At 34.7% G+C, this 16,985-nt stretch overlaps 1 protein-coding gene across 1 annotated transcript in view; it reads left to right on the forward strand.

The window, feature by feature from the left end:
• CFAP299 (cilia and flagella associated protein 299) overlaps nucleotides 1-15,609 on the forward strand; it is a 635,581-nt gene extending 619,972 nt beyond the window's left edge. The window contains exon 6 of the mRNA XM_067734728.1: nucleotides 13,462-15,609. Within this exon, the coding sequence (XP_067590829.1) occupies nucleotides 13,462-13,557 (96 nt within the window). The 3' untranslated portion in view covers nucleotides 13,558-15,609. The remainder of the gene's footprint in view (nucleotides 1-13,461) is intronic.
• The last annotated feature ends 1,376 nt before the right edge of the window (nucleotides 15,610-16,985 follow it).

Genomic DNA, 16,985 nt, shown 5'->3' on the forward strand with positions numbered 1-16,985 from the left:
AGAGATGGAGAAGAAGATAATGCCAGGAATGAAACCTATTAGCAAAGATAAGGTTGATGAGTGTAAAACAAAGGCAAAGAAAACCTAAATAGTTCAATTTGGCTGCTGAATTAGTTTGGAGAAGGAGCAGAATGGGAATTGAGCATGGAAAGGTCATGAAAAGCCTTGAATGCAAGACTGATGAAGACCTTGGAGTAGACCTGACAGGAAATAGGGAAATATGCCCAGGCTCTTGTGCAGGGAAATAACAGGAAGAAAGTTGTGTTTTAAGGAGATTAGAGGGTGTTGATCACGACAGACTAGGGAGAAAGACTGGAGAAAATGAGAGCATAACAGTAATCCAGGTGAAGAGCAAAGAGAACCAGAATTAGGGGCCCTACCCCAGTTAGGATGTTTCTGAGTTACGTTTTTAGTATCACAACTACCCGGCCATCCAGGTAAAGACAAAACTTAGAGAATATATCAATGAAGAAAAAGTGGTTGAGAGATCTCACTTTACTCCAACACTTAGGAAAGAGAAAGAGAGTTAGTTCTAGTGCTGGATGAGTATAGAGAAAAAGGTGGATGGATGTTAGTCAGTCTGTCGCCTCTTCATTCTTCCTTCCATCCTCCTGTTCCTCATCTGATGTTTACTGAGTAACTACTGGGCACTGTGAGGTATAAAAAGTGGACCCGAAAGGTGGGTTTCTTGCCCTAAAAAGCTTATAGGTTAATTGGTGGGCGGGTGAGAACATAAAATACGCAGAGAAATGGCAAGCTGGAAAGTGACCTGAGAGGAAAGAAAATGCTCCAAGAATTCAAAGGAGGAAGAAGTTACTTTGGACCTAAAGCATTCAAAAAAAAGTTAATGAAAGAGATGGCATCTGAACTGGATCTTAAAGGATGAGTATGGTGAAAACATGAGGACTGGAGCAGAGGAGTATACTGATAGGAAGGAACATCACATAAAAGGTGTGGAAGCACAGAGCATGCGGCTACATGGGAAGGGAGAGGAGCTCCTTTTGGCTAAAGAGTCATTCTCAGCATGGGCCAGACATCAGAATCACCCAGAAAGTTTTAGAATATTTGATCCCCAAAGATTCATCCCCAAAGATTCTAGTTTAATTGGTCTGGGTGGAAGGCCTGGGCATCCATACTTTTTAAAAGCTCCCAGGTGATTCTTAACTGCAAGCAGTTGAGACCAAGGTACAGGAAGGAGAGAAATAGCAGAGAAGTTTTGAGAGAAAATTGAACTCCAAGAGTGGAAGCCAAATCTAATGAGTTTTTGCCATTCTGCACAGTTCAATGAAAATCTGTACCATTTGTGTTATGACTTAGAATCAAAATTTCTGAGTACAAAAATGATTAAGACATTTTGAAAGGAGGTTATTTTTCTGTTGGCTAAACTCCAATTGGTGTTCAAAAGAAAATCAATTGTATGAAAAATGTGAAATTCAGTAAGACAGAGGCTCCTTTTTATTACTTTGTTTCGTGTCTAATAGAGTGCATTTGAATATAGTTCCCTGATAAATAGCTGATAACAAAACAAGCAAACAAACAAACAAACAAAAATGTTAAAAGATCTTAGAGATGTGTGGTTTCTACTAGATGTAAGAAATTGAAACAAAAGACATTATTATAGCATAAACCTTTCTGGTTCACCCTGAGTGTCACAGAACTTGGACAATATGCAAATGCAGACCGTGCATTGATTTAGCAGGATGTATTTCTTTTCTCTTTACATATCAATACTCCTGTCTATACAGCAGGTGCTCCCCAACCCAGTCTCCCCTTTTTGAAAATCACAACTGTTCAAACATAAAAATGTGCTACTTTGGAATGCAAACTGTTATCACAAGAGCTCTTCATCAACATCCAGCCCACCATGGCTTGATTAGTAGCAATTTCCTTCACTTCTATATAGCATTTCCCCTTCCTCTCTCCTCACGCCAGCCAATCAGGAGAACACTAAGCTCCACCCCCTAGAGGTTCAAACTGCATAGGTCTGTGGCAAGGCCCAGGAATTTGTATTTTTTTAATATTTTATTTTATTAGAGTATAGTTGATTTACAATGTTGTGTTAGTTTCAGGTGTATAGCAAAGTGATTCAGTTCTACATTTATTTTTTTTTTCTTTTTCAGATTCTTTTCCCATATAGGTCATTACAAAACATTGAGTATAGTTCCCTTTGTTATACAGTAGGTCCTTGTTGTTTCTCTGTTTTGTTTGTAGTAGTGTGTATATGTTACTCCCAAATTCCTTATTTATGCCCCACCTTACCTGTCCCCTTTGGTAACCATAAGTTTGTTTTCTATGCCTGTGAGTCTATTTCTGTTTTGTAAATAAGTGCATTTGTATCATTTTTTTAGATTCCAGATATAAATGATATCATATGATATTTGTCTTCTGTCTGACTTATTTCACTTAGTATGATAATCTCTAAGTTCATCTGTGTTGCAGCAAATGGCAATATTTCGTTCTTTCTTATGGCTGAATAGTATTCCATTGTGTGTATATATATATATATATATATATATATATATATATATATATATACCACATCTTCTTTATCCATTCATCAGCCAATGGATATTTAGGTTGCTTCCATGTCTTGACTATTGTAAACGGTGCTGCGGTGAACATTGGGGTGCATATGTCTTTTTGAATTATGGTTTTCTCCAGATATATGCCCAAGAGTATTTTTAAATGTCTCCTCAGGTGAGCTTAAAGATTAGCTGGATTTGATATATACTGCTTTTCATAGTGATATATCATTAGCTATTGTTTCACCTTACCATATGTCCATAAGGTAATCAAACTTCATTCCTCTAAAACACCTTTTAAGTCAACAGTGTTAATTTTAAGTAGTCTAAATTACACATTCCTGAGACTGCACAAACTGACTACAAAGTACAAACCGTACAGCAAAGGCTTCTGGATAACCTCCACAGTAATATGAATGACCACAGTAGATGCTTCCACTGATAAATTTTTCCTTACTTACTTGGATCATTATAGAATAAGGGTGATGGTACTCATTCTTGCTGTCATGGCCTCATCAAGAATCATTTTGTCAGGTAGGTTTGCCCAGAGGCTTCTATGAAACATACATGACAGAGACTTATAAAGCATAAACTGAAACGTAGGGCAGAAACCCTTTCTGGTCTCTAGTGCTAGCATATGGCAGGTGCTTAGTAAACATCTGTGGAATGAATAAACTGAATATTAAATATTTGCTAAAGAAATGAATAGGAGGGCCAAAAATATCCTGGAAACTTTTGAGGTTAACGTTAAACTATTTTAGGATCTTAGACATTTGAAACATATGTAGAGTTAATGCTATTTTTAAAGAGTTGAAAATTGCCAGAGTAATTGACTTTGGTGCTTTTCTGTCCTTGGTAGGTGAGTTAACCCTGGGGGTCCTTTGCTGAACTTTGGAGTGCTGATTCTAGGTGTCCAGGGCAATGGCGCTGTGTTAGGTTCTTGGTATTTTATTATTTTTTTAAAATGAATGTATAGTCATTATTGTATATGATACAGATGCAAAAAGACACAAAAAATCAAAAAGCCACATTTTACTTTCTTTTTCTACGAGCAAAACAATATCTAGTGAACAACGTTTAAAATTAAAAATAACTTCTACTAATGAAAACATATGTTTTTGTTTTGGGGGGTTTTGGTTGTTTGTTTGCTGAATTTAGAGGACGATTCCAGCAATACCTCCTCACAGCTCCTCTCTCCTCTGTTCCGCAAACCCCCACCCAAACACTTGCTACTATTAGTAGGAAAGGTGTTAATTGCCTCCTAATTCTGCCTCCCAGTTCATTGACTATGTTAAAATCATCTGGAGCCTGTCACAGGCTGAAATTTCTCTTCTCAAAATGGTGGCCCATAACATTCCTACATCCTTCCCGCAGATGGTTCGAATTTATTCTCTTGAAGCTCCACCCTCACTGAAGGTCCTCAGTTTTACAGTCTGTCTTTTTACAGGGCCAAGGTATATTTCCTATTGGATAGTTTTAAAAAGAACCCATATTGACTAGAATAGGTTTAAGAGAAGCTATGATTTCTTCAAAGTCTCCAACAGCGTTCCCTCAACTCCACGCAAACTTGAATTAATGGGGCAAGGGATACTTACTGAATCACCAGCACCACTTTTTTGGCTCCTGGATTTTCCTCAGAGAGCTCTTGTAAAAGTTGCTTTTTAACAGTGGCACAGTCACAGTTATTAAGTAAAGCGGAGGCCTTGCCAACTTTCTGGTTTTGCTGCCCAAATTATTGAATGTTTGGTTGATTATAGCCCTAAAACACCCACATACTAAGGAGCTTTTAAACATTTTCTCCCCTGGGCAATCACCTGGTATACCTGAACTGAAAGTCCACCACATATAAATTAAGTATTTACTCAACTAACTGCTAAAATCAATGGCCTTGAGGAATACATTAAAAATTACACAACAGAGCTTGGCTTTTATGAATTAAAACTCCTAAAGCTTAAATGTGATGACCTCTTCTCAACCTGGAAAACTGATTTTAATTTTTATGCAGTATTATGCAACAACCCCTAGAGATAAGCACATTGTTGTTAAGGGTCCAATATATGAACTCATAAATAAGGTGTAGCACAGAAAAGTTGAGCTGGAGGAAAGAAAAAAATTAAATATATAATTTAAAATTATATACATATATATATATCAATGCTTAGTAATGAAAGTATGAATGATAACCCTTCACTGTCCAAGTTGAATATCTGCTGTGAAAAGAAAAGTATATATTTCAATAAAACATACATGACAAAGGAAAATTGTTTTAAGCCTCTGACTAGGAAAGCCTAATCAAACATTATGCCAATGGTAAAACAGGCCAAAACAGAAATGAGAATGGAGAAATTTGAGGAAGAGAGTTTTAGCCCCAATTCATGCTCACTTTTTTGCAAAATTTATCACAAATCAGGACAAGGAAGGAAAGAATGGAAGGTTAGTTTCTTGGCTAAATGAAAGGTTTAAATAAGAACAAAATAATTGTTTCCTTCATGATTTCAAAGACTGATAACTAATGATAGAGAAGCAGGCACCAGAAACACAGTCAGGCATGGAGTCATTGTTGGTGCAAGACCACAGTTAATGGATCATTTCTAATTCAAAGAGAGCATGATTTCTTCTGGGTCTCAACAGTTGAACACATAGTCAGCTCCTTAACGATTCACCATGCCAGCAGATGCTTACAGTTTCTGAGTCACTAAAATCCTAAAGCAGGTTGAGGGATATTGAAATATATTGGAACATGGAACACACTAGCATGAATAGTGATCAAGTCCATTGGCAAGAGAGAAAAATCTCATGTTGATAACTTCTAAATGGTTATTGCTGCTTGGGATGTCTTCAGCATAAATATTGGTGGCCTCAGTGATACACATAGCCTCAAATAGCTGAAGCAAGAGTAAAAAACACAATAAAACAAACAAACAAATGGCAGCCCCAACTTGGTAACCCAGAACACTGCCTTAACAAGCACGTGAGACTGCTCTCCAGAGAATAGGTTCTTAACCTTTTGGGAAACACAACTTATTTTAACAATTTGATACATTTTATGGATTTGCTCAGAAAAGAAAATGCACACATGGGGCCACACACAGAGTAATATAATAATATTTTAGGATATTCACAAGACCTGTCTAAGTCTCTTAATGAATTCCATTTGAGAACTGAAGACCTAAGGGCTCTCCAAAATGCCTGGGATCAATTGAAAGGGGCTAGAAGAACAACAGGACAAGTGGCCAAGTGTGGGGAATAACCACCAGGACTCAGGCAGGGAAAAGCTGTTTAAGAGGGGCAATAGGTAAAATGAGCTGGAGTTAAATAGATCTTATCCGCTTCGTGATTAAGGCAAATTACTTAACCCCTTCGGAGCACTTCTCTACCTCGGTTTTCTCATCTGTTAAATCTGTAAAAAACAACCATTTTACACAAGGCTGTTGTGCTGATTAAATGAGAGAACGTGTTTAATGTGCTATTGAATAGGTGCTCTGTGAATAGATATTGTTTCCTGATGGTGTATCAACTTAGAAAAAAATGAACGTTCTAAAAGAATTTCATTTTTTTATTGGAATAGTTAAAAACAGGATATAATCCATATGTCCATGACTGGGCAATGATTAAATAAATTATGGTACATCATCACAGTGAAATAGTATGAAGCAGCTTTAAAAATGAGTTAAAGCTATACTTATTGAAGTTGATGTGCTAGTATGGATAGATGTTTATTTACACTATTAAATGGAAAAAGCAAGCTGTAAAACAATATTCTACCCTATAAAGTACTCATCATTTATATAAGGATTTCCCACTGATGGACATTTAGGTTGGTTTCTGTTTTTCTCCCTAGGTTTAAATAACAACTCTCTATAACCAAGCTTCTGATTTTTTTCTTTAAGATGGACTAAAAAGGAAATTGCTTAGTCAAAAGATACATACATTGTAAAGCTTTAGAGAGATATTGTCAAATCACTTGGCAGTTAACCCATATCAATTTACAATTATACCTGAACTGTTTAAGACTGCCCCCAAACCATGCTCTATTTATTTTGCATACTTTTGAAGCTTTGTTAATTTTATAGTTCAGATTAATTGAGGGTCACTTTGAGTTTCATTTTCAATTATTATCAGGGATGAACATTTCTTTCACATGCATGTTAGTATATTGCCCTCTACACACTTTTCTATGGAGTTTTAGTAGGGTTTTTTTTTCATTAAATTTAAAGTATGAAAGGTAGAAAATCTTTGGCTTTCATATTTCTTCGTGACACATTCCAATTTAGATATCTATCTTTTCACATTTATAATATTTTTGGCATACAAATTTTAAATTTTATATAGTCCAAACTACTGATTCCCCTTTCTGATTTCTTCCCATGTTTCTATGTTTAAAAAGATTCCCATACTAAGAATGGGCAAGTACTTAATGATATTTTCTTGTAGATTGGTTTATGGTTTCCTCTATACATTTAAATCTATAACTTTTCTCAGATTTTCAGTTTAGGGTCTTTTTACTTTGTTTGGTCAATTATTCTTTTTCAGCAGTTTATAACCAATGATCTTATCCCAGTGTCTTGTTTTACTCATATTTTATATTTGGCTTGGAGTCCCCATCTCTCCTGGGACCTAGTAGTGACTTCAGGCAGAAGTCTTTTAGCAAGTCCTTACAGTGCTGTGAACTTGGAGTCAGAGTTTTCTAAGTGCAGAATTTTCTCAACCAACTGCATTGTTTGTTGTTGTTGTTGTATATGTGAGATTATTTCTAGCATTCTTGTTATCTATCATTAAGGTTATAGATATAAAATGAGCATGTATCAAAGATTTTTAACTCATTAATTAATGAGGAACTGGTAGATGTTACTATGGATTCCAAGAAGAATTCAAAGCAGAGACATATAAAGGGAAAAAGAAATTTTGAAATGAATTTACAACTAGATGCAAAACTGGTCTATCAAAATCAGTGCAAAACTTAGTTGCAGTCCATCAAACACAACTGCTTTGCATTTATACAGACAAGAAGTATTTGCATTATTATCAGATTTCTACCACTTACAGAGTTGTAATATCAATCAAAGATGAGAAAACCTAAATTAGTGAGTAGTCAAGATAGTCACCATTTGTTTTTTGCCCTTTCACAGTCTCTCACAATTTTCCCTGACAGTCTCCTCCCCTCTTTTTATCATAATAATTTCAAAGAAAGATTATTCTTATAAAATAAAGTTGGTCTCATTAGAGTTGACTGATTTTTTACATAGGTGAAGTAAAAATTTTATTTACCATATTGGACACCTTAAGTTGCCCATGTAAACCCTAAATCCATACAATTTTGAACAAATACTAAATTAAACTGTGCTTGGAAATTTTCATAAGAACTCTCAAATTGGATTTTTAAAAACCTCTATTATTTGTTGACCTGAGGCTAGGAAACCAAGCCTAAGGAATGCTCAAGTTAGTTACACAGAATATATAATATTCTTGGACTTTTTAAGTCAAGAAATAGGCCAGGGCTTCGTAGACATTGCTTCCATAAGTAAAGTCAAACTTAATCCCTGAAAAGAGTGGCTGTTTCTACCTGATTAAATAAGCATTATTTTCAAGTATGACATTCTAGTCAAGGCCCTGATTTTATAATTTGTACAATTATATTATGTACAATTATAGATGACAGAGCATTAACGAACCTATGCAAATAACTAAATGGCCGTGGAAAGTAAGGAGACTTAATATAAATTTCTGAATCCTGGAAGAGAAGTGGGAATCAGATATCATTTTAAAATGTTTCACTTCAGTTTACAAAAGCAGACTTTACTAAATTGCAATAGGTTACATATTGCTTAACAAGAGAGAGATAGGGTAGTTCTTATATATCTGAAAATAGAAGCTTAAAAGAATATCAAGAATATTCCAGACAAATAGCCACAATATAATTTCTCTTATTAGTTCGTTCAGTCTTATTATAATTGATTCCTGCTCCACTGGATCTTTGGTTAGCTGTCCTATGCAGTCCTCTCGTTTGGCCAAAACAGGACCTGGAAATCGGCGGTGCAGTTTGGAAGTTGTCTAATCTATGTCAGCTCAGCTTTGAAGTGTCAATAATTGAAGTACCTGGTATAGTTATTTTCTACAATATTCTGACACTTTTCTTCTTAGTTGAAGACACAGATTCTCACCTGTAACTATAAGAGAGACTTCAAGAAAGCATCAGAGTAAAACAATACCATCTGTAGGTGATAGGGACTTAAAATGTCTGAGTGATTTATTACTAATAATTTTCAAATGTGAACAGTCTGATGAGGGTTCATAATAAGAATAATGCAGAAAACAAAATGGTTAGTGCTTTCTGTGGTATGCAAAACAAAAATGATAAAGCCATTCCCTCCCCCCCCCGCAAAAAAAAAAAGACAAACCATCTAAGGATAATGATTAAATTTATTTTAAAAGAAGTTTGTGAGTGCTGTACTTGATTCAGAAAAATGGATGAAAATAATTTTATAGAGGAAGAACTATTGAGATATGACGTAAAATAATCCTGAGATATAATTGTTTATAACAGGAACGTCAAGTAAGAGGTTCAGTAAGTCTGCAGTAAGACCTAAACATTTGTATCTTTAAAAACAAGAGCTGAAATTATGACAGATAACATTATACTACTGTTGTCTAATATCATCAGGCTCAGTACCACCAGAACTCTGCTAAATACAACAAAACCTGATGGAAATATTCCTAAGAGTTGCAATCAGTGTTTTCCCTGAGGGTAAAGCCATATTATAAGACAAGAAGGGCAATGACATAACTCCAGGGACTTCCCAAAAAGCACACAAAATATCTGAAATAGTTATGTTAATAATATTATACCTATACAAATCTAACCTCGACAAGGCTGAGCACCTCTTCTGATTTAACAACTCTTCCCACAGAATTCTACAGAAAAATCTAATTCTTTCTGGCACCTCTTTTCAAAGGTGAAAAAATAAATCTTTATGATTTTTCCAGGGGCCCTCTGGGAAATCGCAAATATAGCTTCTGGTGTAAAATATATCTGGAAGGTTTTATTTAATTTTTCTTATACTTAGGATCCAATTATGGAAAGTCAAAAATCAGGAAAAAAATTATCAGAAGATATTTGGACACTTGATTAAGATAGGATCAGGGTGCTACAAAAAATAATACTGAGTTGACTAATTAAACATTTAAGACAATAAAACATTTAAAAATAAACATTACATTAACATGATTGTAAAGAACCTTAGCTCTTTATAAGTGAGGAATTTTTGTTCTTTGTTTTCTTTTATTTGTTTCTTATTTTTTTCTTTCTTAAACAATCAAGGATGTAATAAATTCATCATAAAGGACAGAAAATTATTCTTGTAAGACACAATTTGCTACCTAGACAGATTACACAGAAGGTATAAAAAAAAAAGAAAAGAAAAGACTTTCATATAGTAGGCAAAGGAATTAGCCAGTAATCAAGACAGGGCAAACTTAACTAAAATTTTAGCACATTTCATCACTTCTATTCAGACTCAAGTACTATAAATCAAGGAAAGGAAAATTTACTTCCAAATTTTGTCCTTCATTTTGCTTTTTCATATCACAGCAATTCTCAGGAGATCCATGAACTCAAAATAATTTTTATATTAATAGTAAGATGTTATTTCTGTTAACATTTCAATTATATTCATCATAGCTATAATCAAATGAATCAGTATTTTAAATTTGCTCAATTTCCACTTCCAGTATGGTAAATATTGACAGTTATAATCCACATAAAATTTCTTTGTGGTCTTCAGTAAGTCCCAAGATTTTACAGAGGTTCTGAGATAGAACAAAAGAGAAAAAAAGAAAAGCCTGAAAAGCACTACTATATATACATTATATAGTTATGTTTAATATATATTGTGTATAATTATAACGGTGTATAGCAGTGATTTTTTTTAAAGATTTAATTTTATTTATTTTTGGCTACGTTGGGTCTTTGTTGCTGCGCGCGGCCTTTCTCTAGTTGCGTCAAGCAGGGGCTACTCTTCGTTGCCGTGCGCAGGCTTCTCCTTGTGGTGGCTTCTCTTGTTGCAGAGCACAGGCTTCAATAGTTGTGGTACGTACGTGGGCTCAGTAGTTGTGGCTTGCGGGCTGTAGAGCACAGGCTCAGTAGTTGTAGTGTACGGGCTTAGCTGTTCCGCGGCATGTGGGATCTTCCCGGACCAAGGATCAAACCCATGTCCCCTGCATTGGCAGGCAGATTCTTATCCACTGCGCCACGAGGGAAGTTCCTATGATTGTGACTTTATATATATAAACATATATAAATTATAAATATATAAAAATTATATAAATTATATTTATAAATATATAAATATATAAATGTATGTTATATATAAATGTGTTATATGTGTATATAGATACGTATAATTACTACTATTTACTGTTATAAAGCCTCCACTATAGGATATAACTACTTTCTCTTTGAAACACAAAAGCAAAGAGACAGTGGTATTAGTCTGTCCCTATTGCTTATGATGTAGTCTCAACCATTCATATTAATTGTGATTTTTAACCAAAGTAACTTCTATTTCATAGAGAAAACTAGAGGTGGATAACTAAGTACTGTCTCTCTCCTAAAAGCATTTTAACAGACAAGCAAAGTTTATATTACATCTTTGTACAGCCACACACAGACCCTTTTAAAGAGACAAAATGAACAGTTCATTACCATGACCCAAGATAGGAACTTTCCATTGGATATAAGCAAAGTATATAAACTTAAAATTATTCCTAATAATTAGGCATCAAATTTTCAGTATTCTATCACAATTAGAAACTATCTGGGTATCATATGAATATTCATTATGTAATTCAACCTAACAGCTGTCTAAGTTTTTATATTACTTAAAGATCTGGGGAATTATATTCAAGCTGACATAGTAAAAAACAAAATTACTGTTGACATAAAGTTGTCAGAAAAATGATTTGATTTTGTTGAATACAGACTTGCATTTCTCATTATCTTAAAGATTGTGTCAGAGTAATGTTAGCTTATTTTACCAGTATATCTCAATAAGTTAAAAAAAAGTAAACCCAAGTACAGTAGAATAAAATGTATATGCTTATGTTATACCTAACATTGATAAATCAGAGGACAAGCTGTTTGCATTAAACCAAAATTATTACAGTAGTCTGATTTACCAAATATTTATCTCAATTAAATGACCTTAAGTTGTTTAAACATTTCTGTGAGAATAACTTTTTAAGGATAGCACATTTAAAGTATCCAAACTTTAATTTCCATATTTTCCTGGAAGTTTATAAATATTTGACTTACATAAGAACTTACTTGTATAAGAACTCTATAGGCCAATCAGAACAGAGTTTCTTTAATTTAGGAGAATTTTAAATCTAATTTATGAATTCCTCCAGAGATAGGAAAATATTATATACTCACACATAAAGATGTAAAGGCCTTTCTGAATTCTAAGCATATATACACACAGACATGTAGGGAACGTATAGCTTCAAATCTAAACATTAGCCACAGTTCAAAAGTAAATGCAAAGAAGTTACCAGTCCATATATCAAAGAGTTGTCCTCTTTCCTGATGCACATGGGATTCTTAATTTCTTCAAAGTAGACAAGTAAACAAATAAAGAAAAACTGCTAACAAATCAGATTCTCTGTTATCTCTCCCTCAAGAAAGAATAAATCTCGGTGATCTATTAATCTATTTACAGAGATCACTAAGGTTAAGACGTAAAATCAAATTTCGAATCATTGTTGTCACCAACGGGGAATAATTTATTCATTGTAAAAGTTCCGAAAACACAAACAAAACGCAAAAATAGCAAAAAGGAAAATATGTAAAATTAATTTACAAATTGGTACAAAGCAGGTCCCAACACAGGGCAATAATCAATTGCATGCCACTGGGCGTAATTAATTTGTATCTTTGTAGACAAGAATATACTGCATTATTATCAGTTTTCTCCAACTTAAAGATTTGTAAAATGGCACAAAAACGTGGATGAGTAAGCCACTCGAGACACCCACTCCTTTCGTTTTACCCATTTCAAAATCTTTACAATTTTACAAACTCTATTTAACCAAAGATGGGTCAAATATATTCTTTCTCACTAGTGTAAGAAAATGAATACTATGGGGAAAAGGCAATATCAAAGCTTCTCTCTAGTCCCAGATCTAAATTTCTTATCATCTCTTCCTACAAGAGAAGTAGAGCGAGTAACATCATTCTTTTGTACTTCAAATATAGAAAAGGCCCAATGACTAATATTTTGCAATTGTAGATATTGTCTGACTTGTTTAGCATCTGTTTTCTCTTACCAGTACCACATTAGTGAACACTTGCCCCCATAGGCATTCCCTAGGAGCCTGTAAGCATGACAGACTATCGTGAATAAAGGCAAAAGGACCAAACCTTTTTTCACAGATTACAATACAAAGGGGAAAAAAAGTAGATCAAATAGTTTTTAAACTGATAAGAAATTTTTTATGAAACCCACCAGGGACAGGTAGTTAGTTACACTAGTCTGAACCAGTTCCAAACTTGAGACATTTTTATTTGACAAACTTGAAATCAAGATAGCATTCTTTTTGACTTATTACCCTGCAATCACATGTGTTTACAAAACCCTCCCCTGGGAACTTTGCAGAGTTAGTGACCTATGGGGTTCAGCAGAGTCTAGACAAGCATGAACCTGGGGAACACTGCTTTGATCCTAGATATTTTCAGTAATGTCACAACCCAGGGCCTCAAATCTCCTGATTGGAATTATTACCGCTCCTGAGAAAAAGAATCTGGGGGGAAACACAAACATATCTCCATGGCCACAGCCTTCTTAGTTCTGTTTGCTGCAACATTGAAGCACGAAGAAATTTCATTTAATGCTAATTATTTACATGGACTGGACTGATTAACGATATGATTTTTGTATTTTAGGCTCAACCAGGTGACAACTCTACTAGAACCCCTATCCAGACAGAGCTCTACATACAAGCTGTCATTTTTGACCACGTTTCCAGAAGAAAGACTTAACTACCAACATGTTAGATAGTTTCCTAATGGTTTGCTAAATTTAAATGACTCCTATAACCAGAAGCAAATTAGAATAATAAATGAGTCCTGTAGCTATAAGGCAAATCAGAATAATAAAAGTTGATAAAGAAATTAGAAAGAAAATCATGATCTTGATTATCTGTTTTGTGGTACAAATAACTTCTTAATCTGATTTGAGGTTTTTCTAAATTTTTTCCCCCTAAACACTGAAGCTGATTGCAGTAGTTCATGGGAGAAAATCTTATGGCTATTTCAAAGATATAGTAATTAGTGACTTCTTTTGTACCTCAGATTTTCCACGTTTCCAAAGGTTCCAAAAATGTTCTGGGTCCTACTATTGCCAAATATAGCAGGCCAAGCCTTATACCACATGGCAGTGCTAGCTCTCGAAATCACTGGAAGACAGGCATAAGGAAATATAAATACAAGGCTTTTAGTAGCACTACATGAGTAAATATAATCTGAAATATCCCATGAGATTATGTATAAAATGATTGAAGTGTTTGATATGTTTATGTGCCTGGACAACATGAACCCCATGACAATAAAGCTGAGAAAATGAAATCTAAAGGAAACCAGAAGATTTTAGAGAAATGAGGACCTCAGAAGAGTGAAGAACATGTTTTCCTAATATACCCCTGCAGGTGACTTTTGTGCAGAAAAGATGTTCAGAGGCCATTTGTGATTTAAGATTCATATTTGGCTCTTCCTCTTCTCCTTCCCATTGTCTTTCTTCCCTTTCTAAACAATCCAGTTCTAAAGCAATTAGGTGGAGCCAAGCAAGGTAGAAGTCTGCTCAGTGTGGGTACGGGGGTGGGAGATCCTGGAGCAGGAATTCCCCTGTTGCAATGGGGTGACAAGGCTGTATTCATGGTGGAGGTGATGGTCTGGCACGAGGTGTCAGATCTCAGTCTAGGTGAGTAGAGTGGTGTTAAATTAGAATTGGATATATTGGTGTGATCTCATCATTTTCAATATATACAACAGGTACAGAATATATGTTAATGTGTGTATGTCTGCATATTCCAATGCTCCATCCACTGAGAGGGCCTTGGAGCAGCAGCACCCAATATCAGTGAGCACAGCACACCTAGCACCCAGATCTTAGTTTCTCAACACCATTTTCTGCCAAAGGGAAGAAGGGATCCTTAGAAAAATGACTGATTCCAGGGCTGAGGCAGGGAAAATAAAAGAGTCTGGAATCTCTGTGCCAGAAAGCAAAGCAGTTCTGGAAAAATGAAGGGGACTTATCAAAAGGACACAGAATCCACCTTGAAAGTGTTCCCACTGGCCAAATCTGGGACAGTTTGAGCATCAAAATAAATAGTGATAACAACAGGCATAAAATAGGAAACCATGAGTCTATACTGATCTATGTAAATGAGTAATTGATGAGGAATGGGATATTTACATAGTATCTCACATAAAATACTTACTAATTACAGAGGGAAAAATGGAAAAGCCTGAAAGACACCACTTTCATAAGTGATCAAAGAGAATATGATTAGTAATGAGGTGAACTGAATTTGTTCCCCACCGAAGAAGATGCAACAGAGGAACTCAGCATCCCTTTTGTAATAATCCTGCCAAAGTTGCATAACCTGAATCTAATCAAGAGAAAACACAGACAAACCCAAATCCAAGGACATTAAACAAAATAACTGGCTTGACGTCTTCAAAAGTGTCAAGATCATCAAAGTAGAAGACTGAGAAATTGTCCCAGATTGAGTGAGACTAGAGAGACATGATAATCAAATGCAACACAAGACTCTGAGTTTCATTCGTACCGTATAAAGGGAATTTGGGGACAACTGGTGAAAATTGAATGATTTCTGAAGATTAGATGGTAGTAATATAAAAATGTTTATGTCCTGATTTTGATGATTATGTTGTGGTTATATTAGAAAATGTCCTTGATCGTAGGAAATTACACTAAAGCATTTGGGAGTCAAAGGGCATCATGTCAGCAAATTATTTATAAAATTTTATGGGGAAAAATTATTTGTGCTGTACTTGCAGCTTTTCTGTAAGTCTGAGATTGTTTTTGAAATAAAATAATTTGATTTATTATATTTATCAGTTCAAAACTCTACTTATATTTTAAGTATGTACACAAATTAGTTTGTTCTATCTATAGATTTGATGAAATTTTAGCAATCATTTTTATTTCTTCCATAGTTCAGTTAACTAAATTCCTTTAAACATTTTAAATTTTATTTATGAACTTCATTACATTCAATTTTCTAATGAAGTCAAATTTCCAAGTAACAAATAAGCTTTCATACACATTTAAATAGCTGTCATAAATTTAATAAATTAAAATTGTAATGATTCATGTTCTCTTAAAGTTTAAATATAGTTCATAAATTTATAAAATTTCAATTTAAAATAGTCTGAATTAACTATTCAAATATCACATTTTATTTTATTTTTAAATAAAAGTAACTTCTATCAAGATTTAAATTTCTCTTAATCCCTTTTTTCTAGGAGCTGCCTCTCAGCTGATCTAATTTAGATATTTTTTCTTTTTTTTATTGAAGTATAGTTGATTTGCAATGTTGCATTAGTTTCAGGTGTACAGCAAAGTGATTCAGTTATAGATACTTTTCATATTATTTTCCATTATAGGTTATTACAATATATTGAATATAATTCCCTGTGCTATACAGTAAATCCTATTGCTGATCTATTTCATGTACAGTAGTTTGCATCTGTTAATCCCATACTCCTAATTTATCCCTCCCCTCCCCATTCCTTTCCCCTTTGTAACCATAAACAGTAAGTCCCCTACATACAAACCTTCAGTTGCAAACTTTCAAAGATGTGAAAGTACGTTCACATCTCCAATCACGTAAGTTAGTTCACGTGCCTGGCGTACATTGTCGTATGTGTGCATCCTCTACAAGTGGTTGTGCTTTTGTGTACTTTACTGTACAGAACTGTATAGAGTACAGTAGTACAGTATCTTTATTTCAAGCCCAGGATGTCCAGAATCAAGCGTAAAAGCAGCGGTGATGTAGCTGGTACTGCTAAGAAACGCCAAGCGATAACAATGGAACTTGCTGTGCATAGCAAGGAGGAAGAGAGACAAGAGGAAGAAGAAGTAACTGAAGAACTGAAGAGATTCACGACACAACAAATGGCTAGGGGATTTTCTTCATTTGAGGAGGTACTGTTAGTTTTTGAGGCACAGGACCCGAAAGTAGAATGGTACACAAAGGTTGAAGCAATGCAACCTTCTGCAAGGTTCAGAATGCAATCCAGTGCTACCATGTCATCTATGATGAGAAAAAAAGAGCTACTATCCAGACATCACTGGGTCATTTTTTCAAGAGAGTAGAAAGAATAGAATCCAGCAAGGAACCAGAACCTGTGCCATCAACATCAGGCGTGAGTGAAATTGCAGC

The sequence above is a fragment of the Pseudorca crassidens genome, chromosome 4, assembly GCF_039906515.1.
Source record: "Pseudorca crassidens isolate mPseCra1 chromosome 4, mPseCra1.hap1, whole genome shotgun sequence".
Taxonomy (NCBI): Eukaryota; Metazoa; Chordata; class Mammalia; order Artiodactyla; family Delphinidae; genus Pseudorca; species Pseudorca crassidens.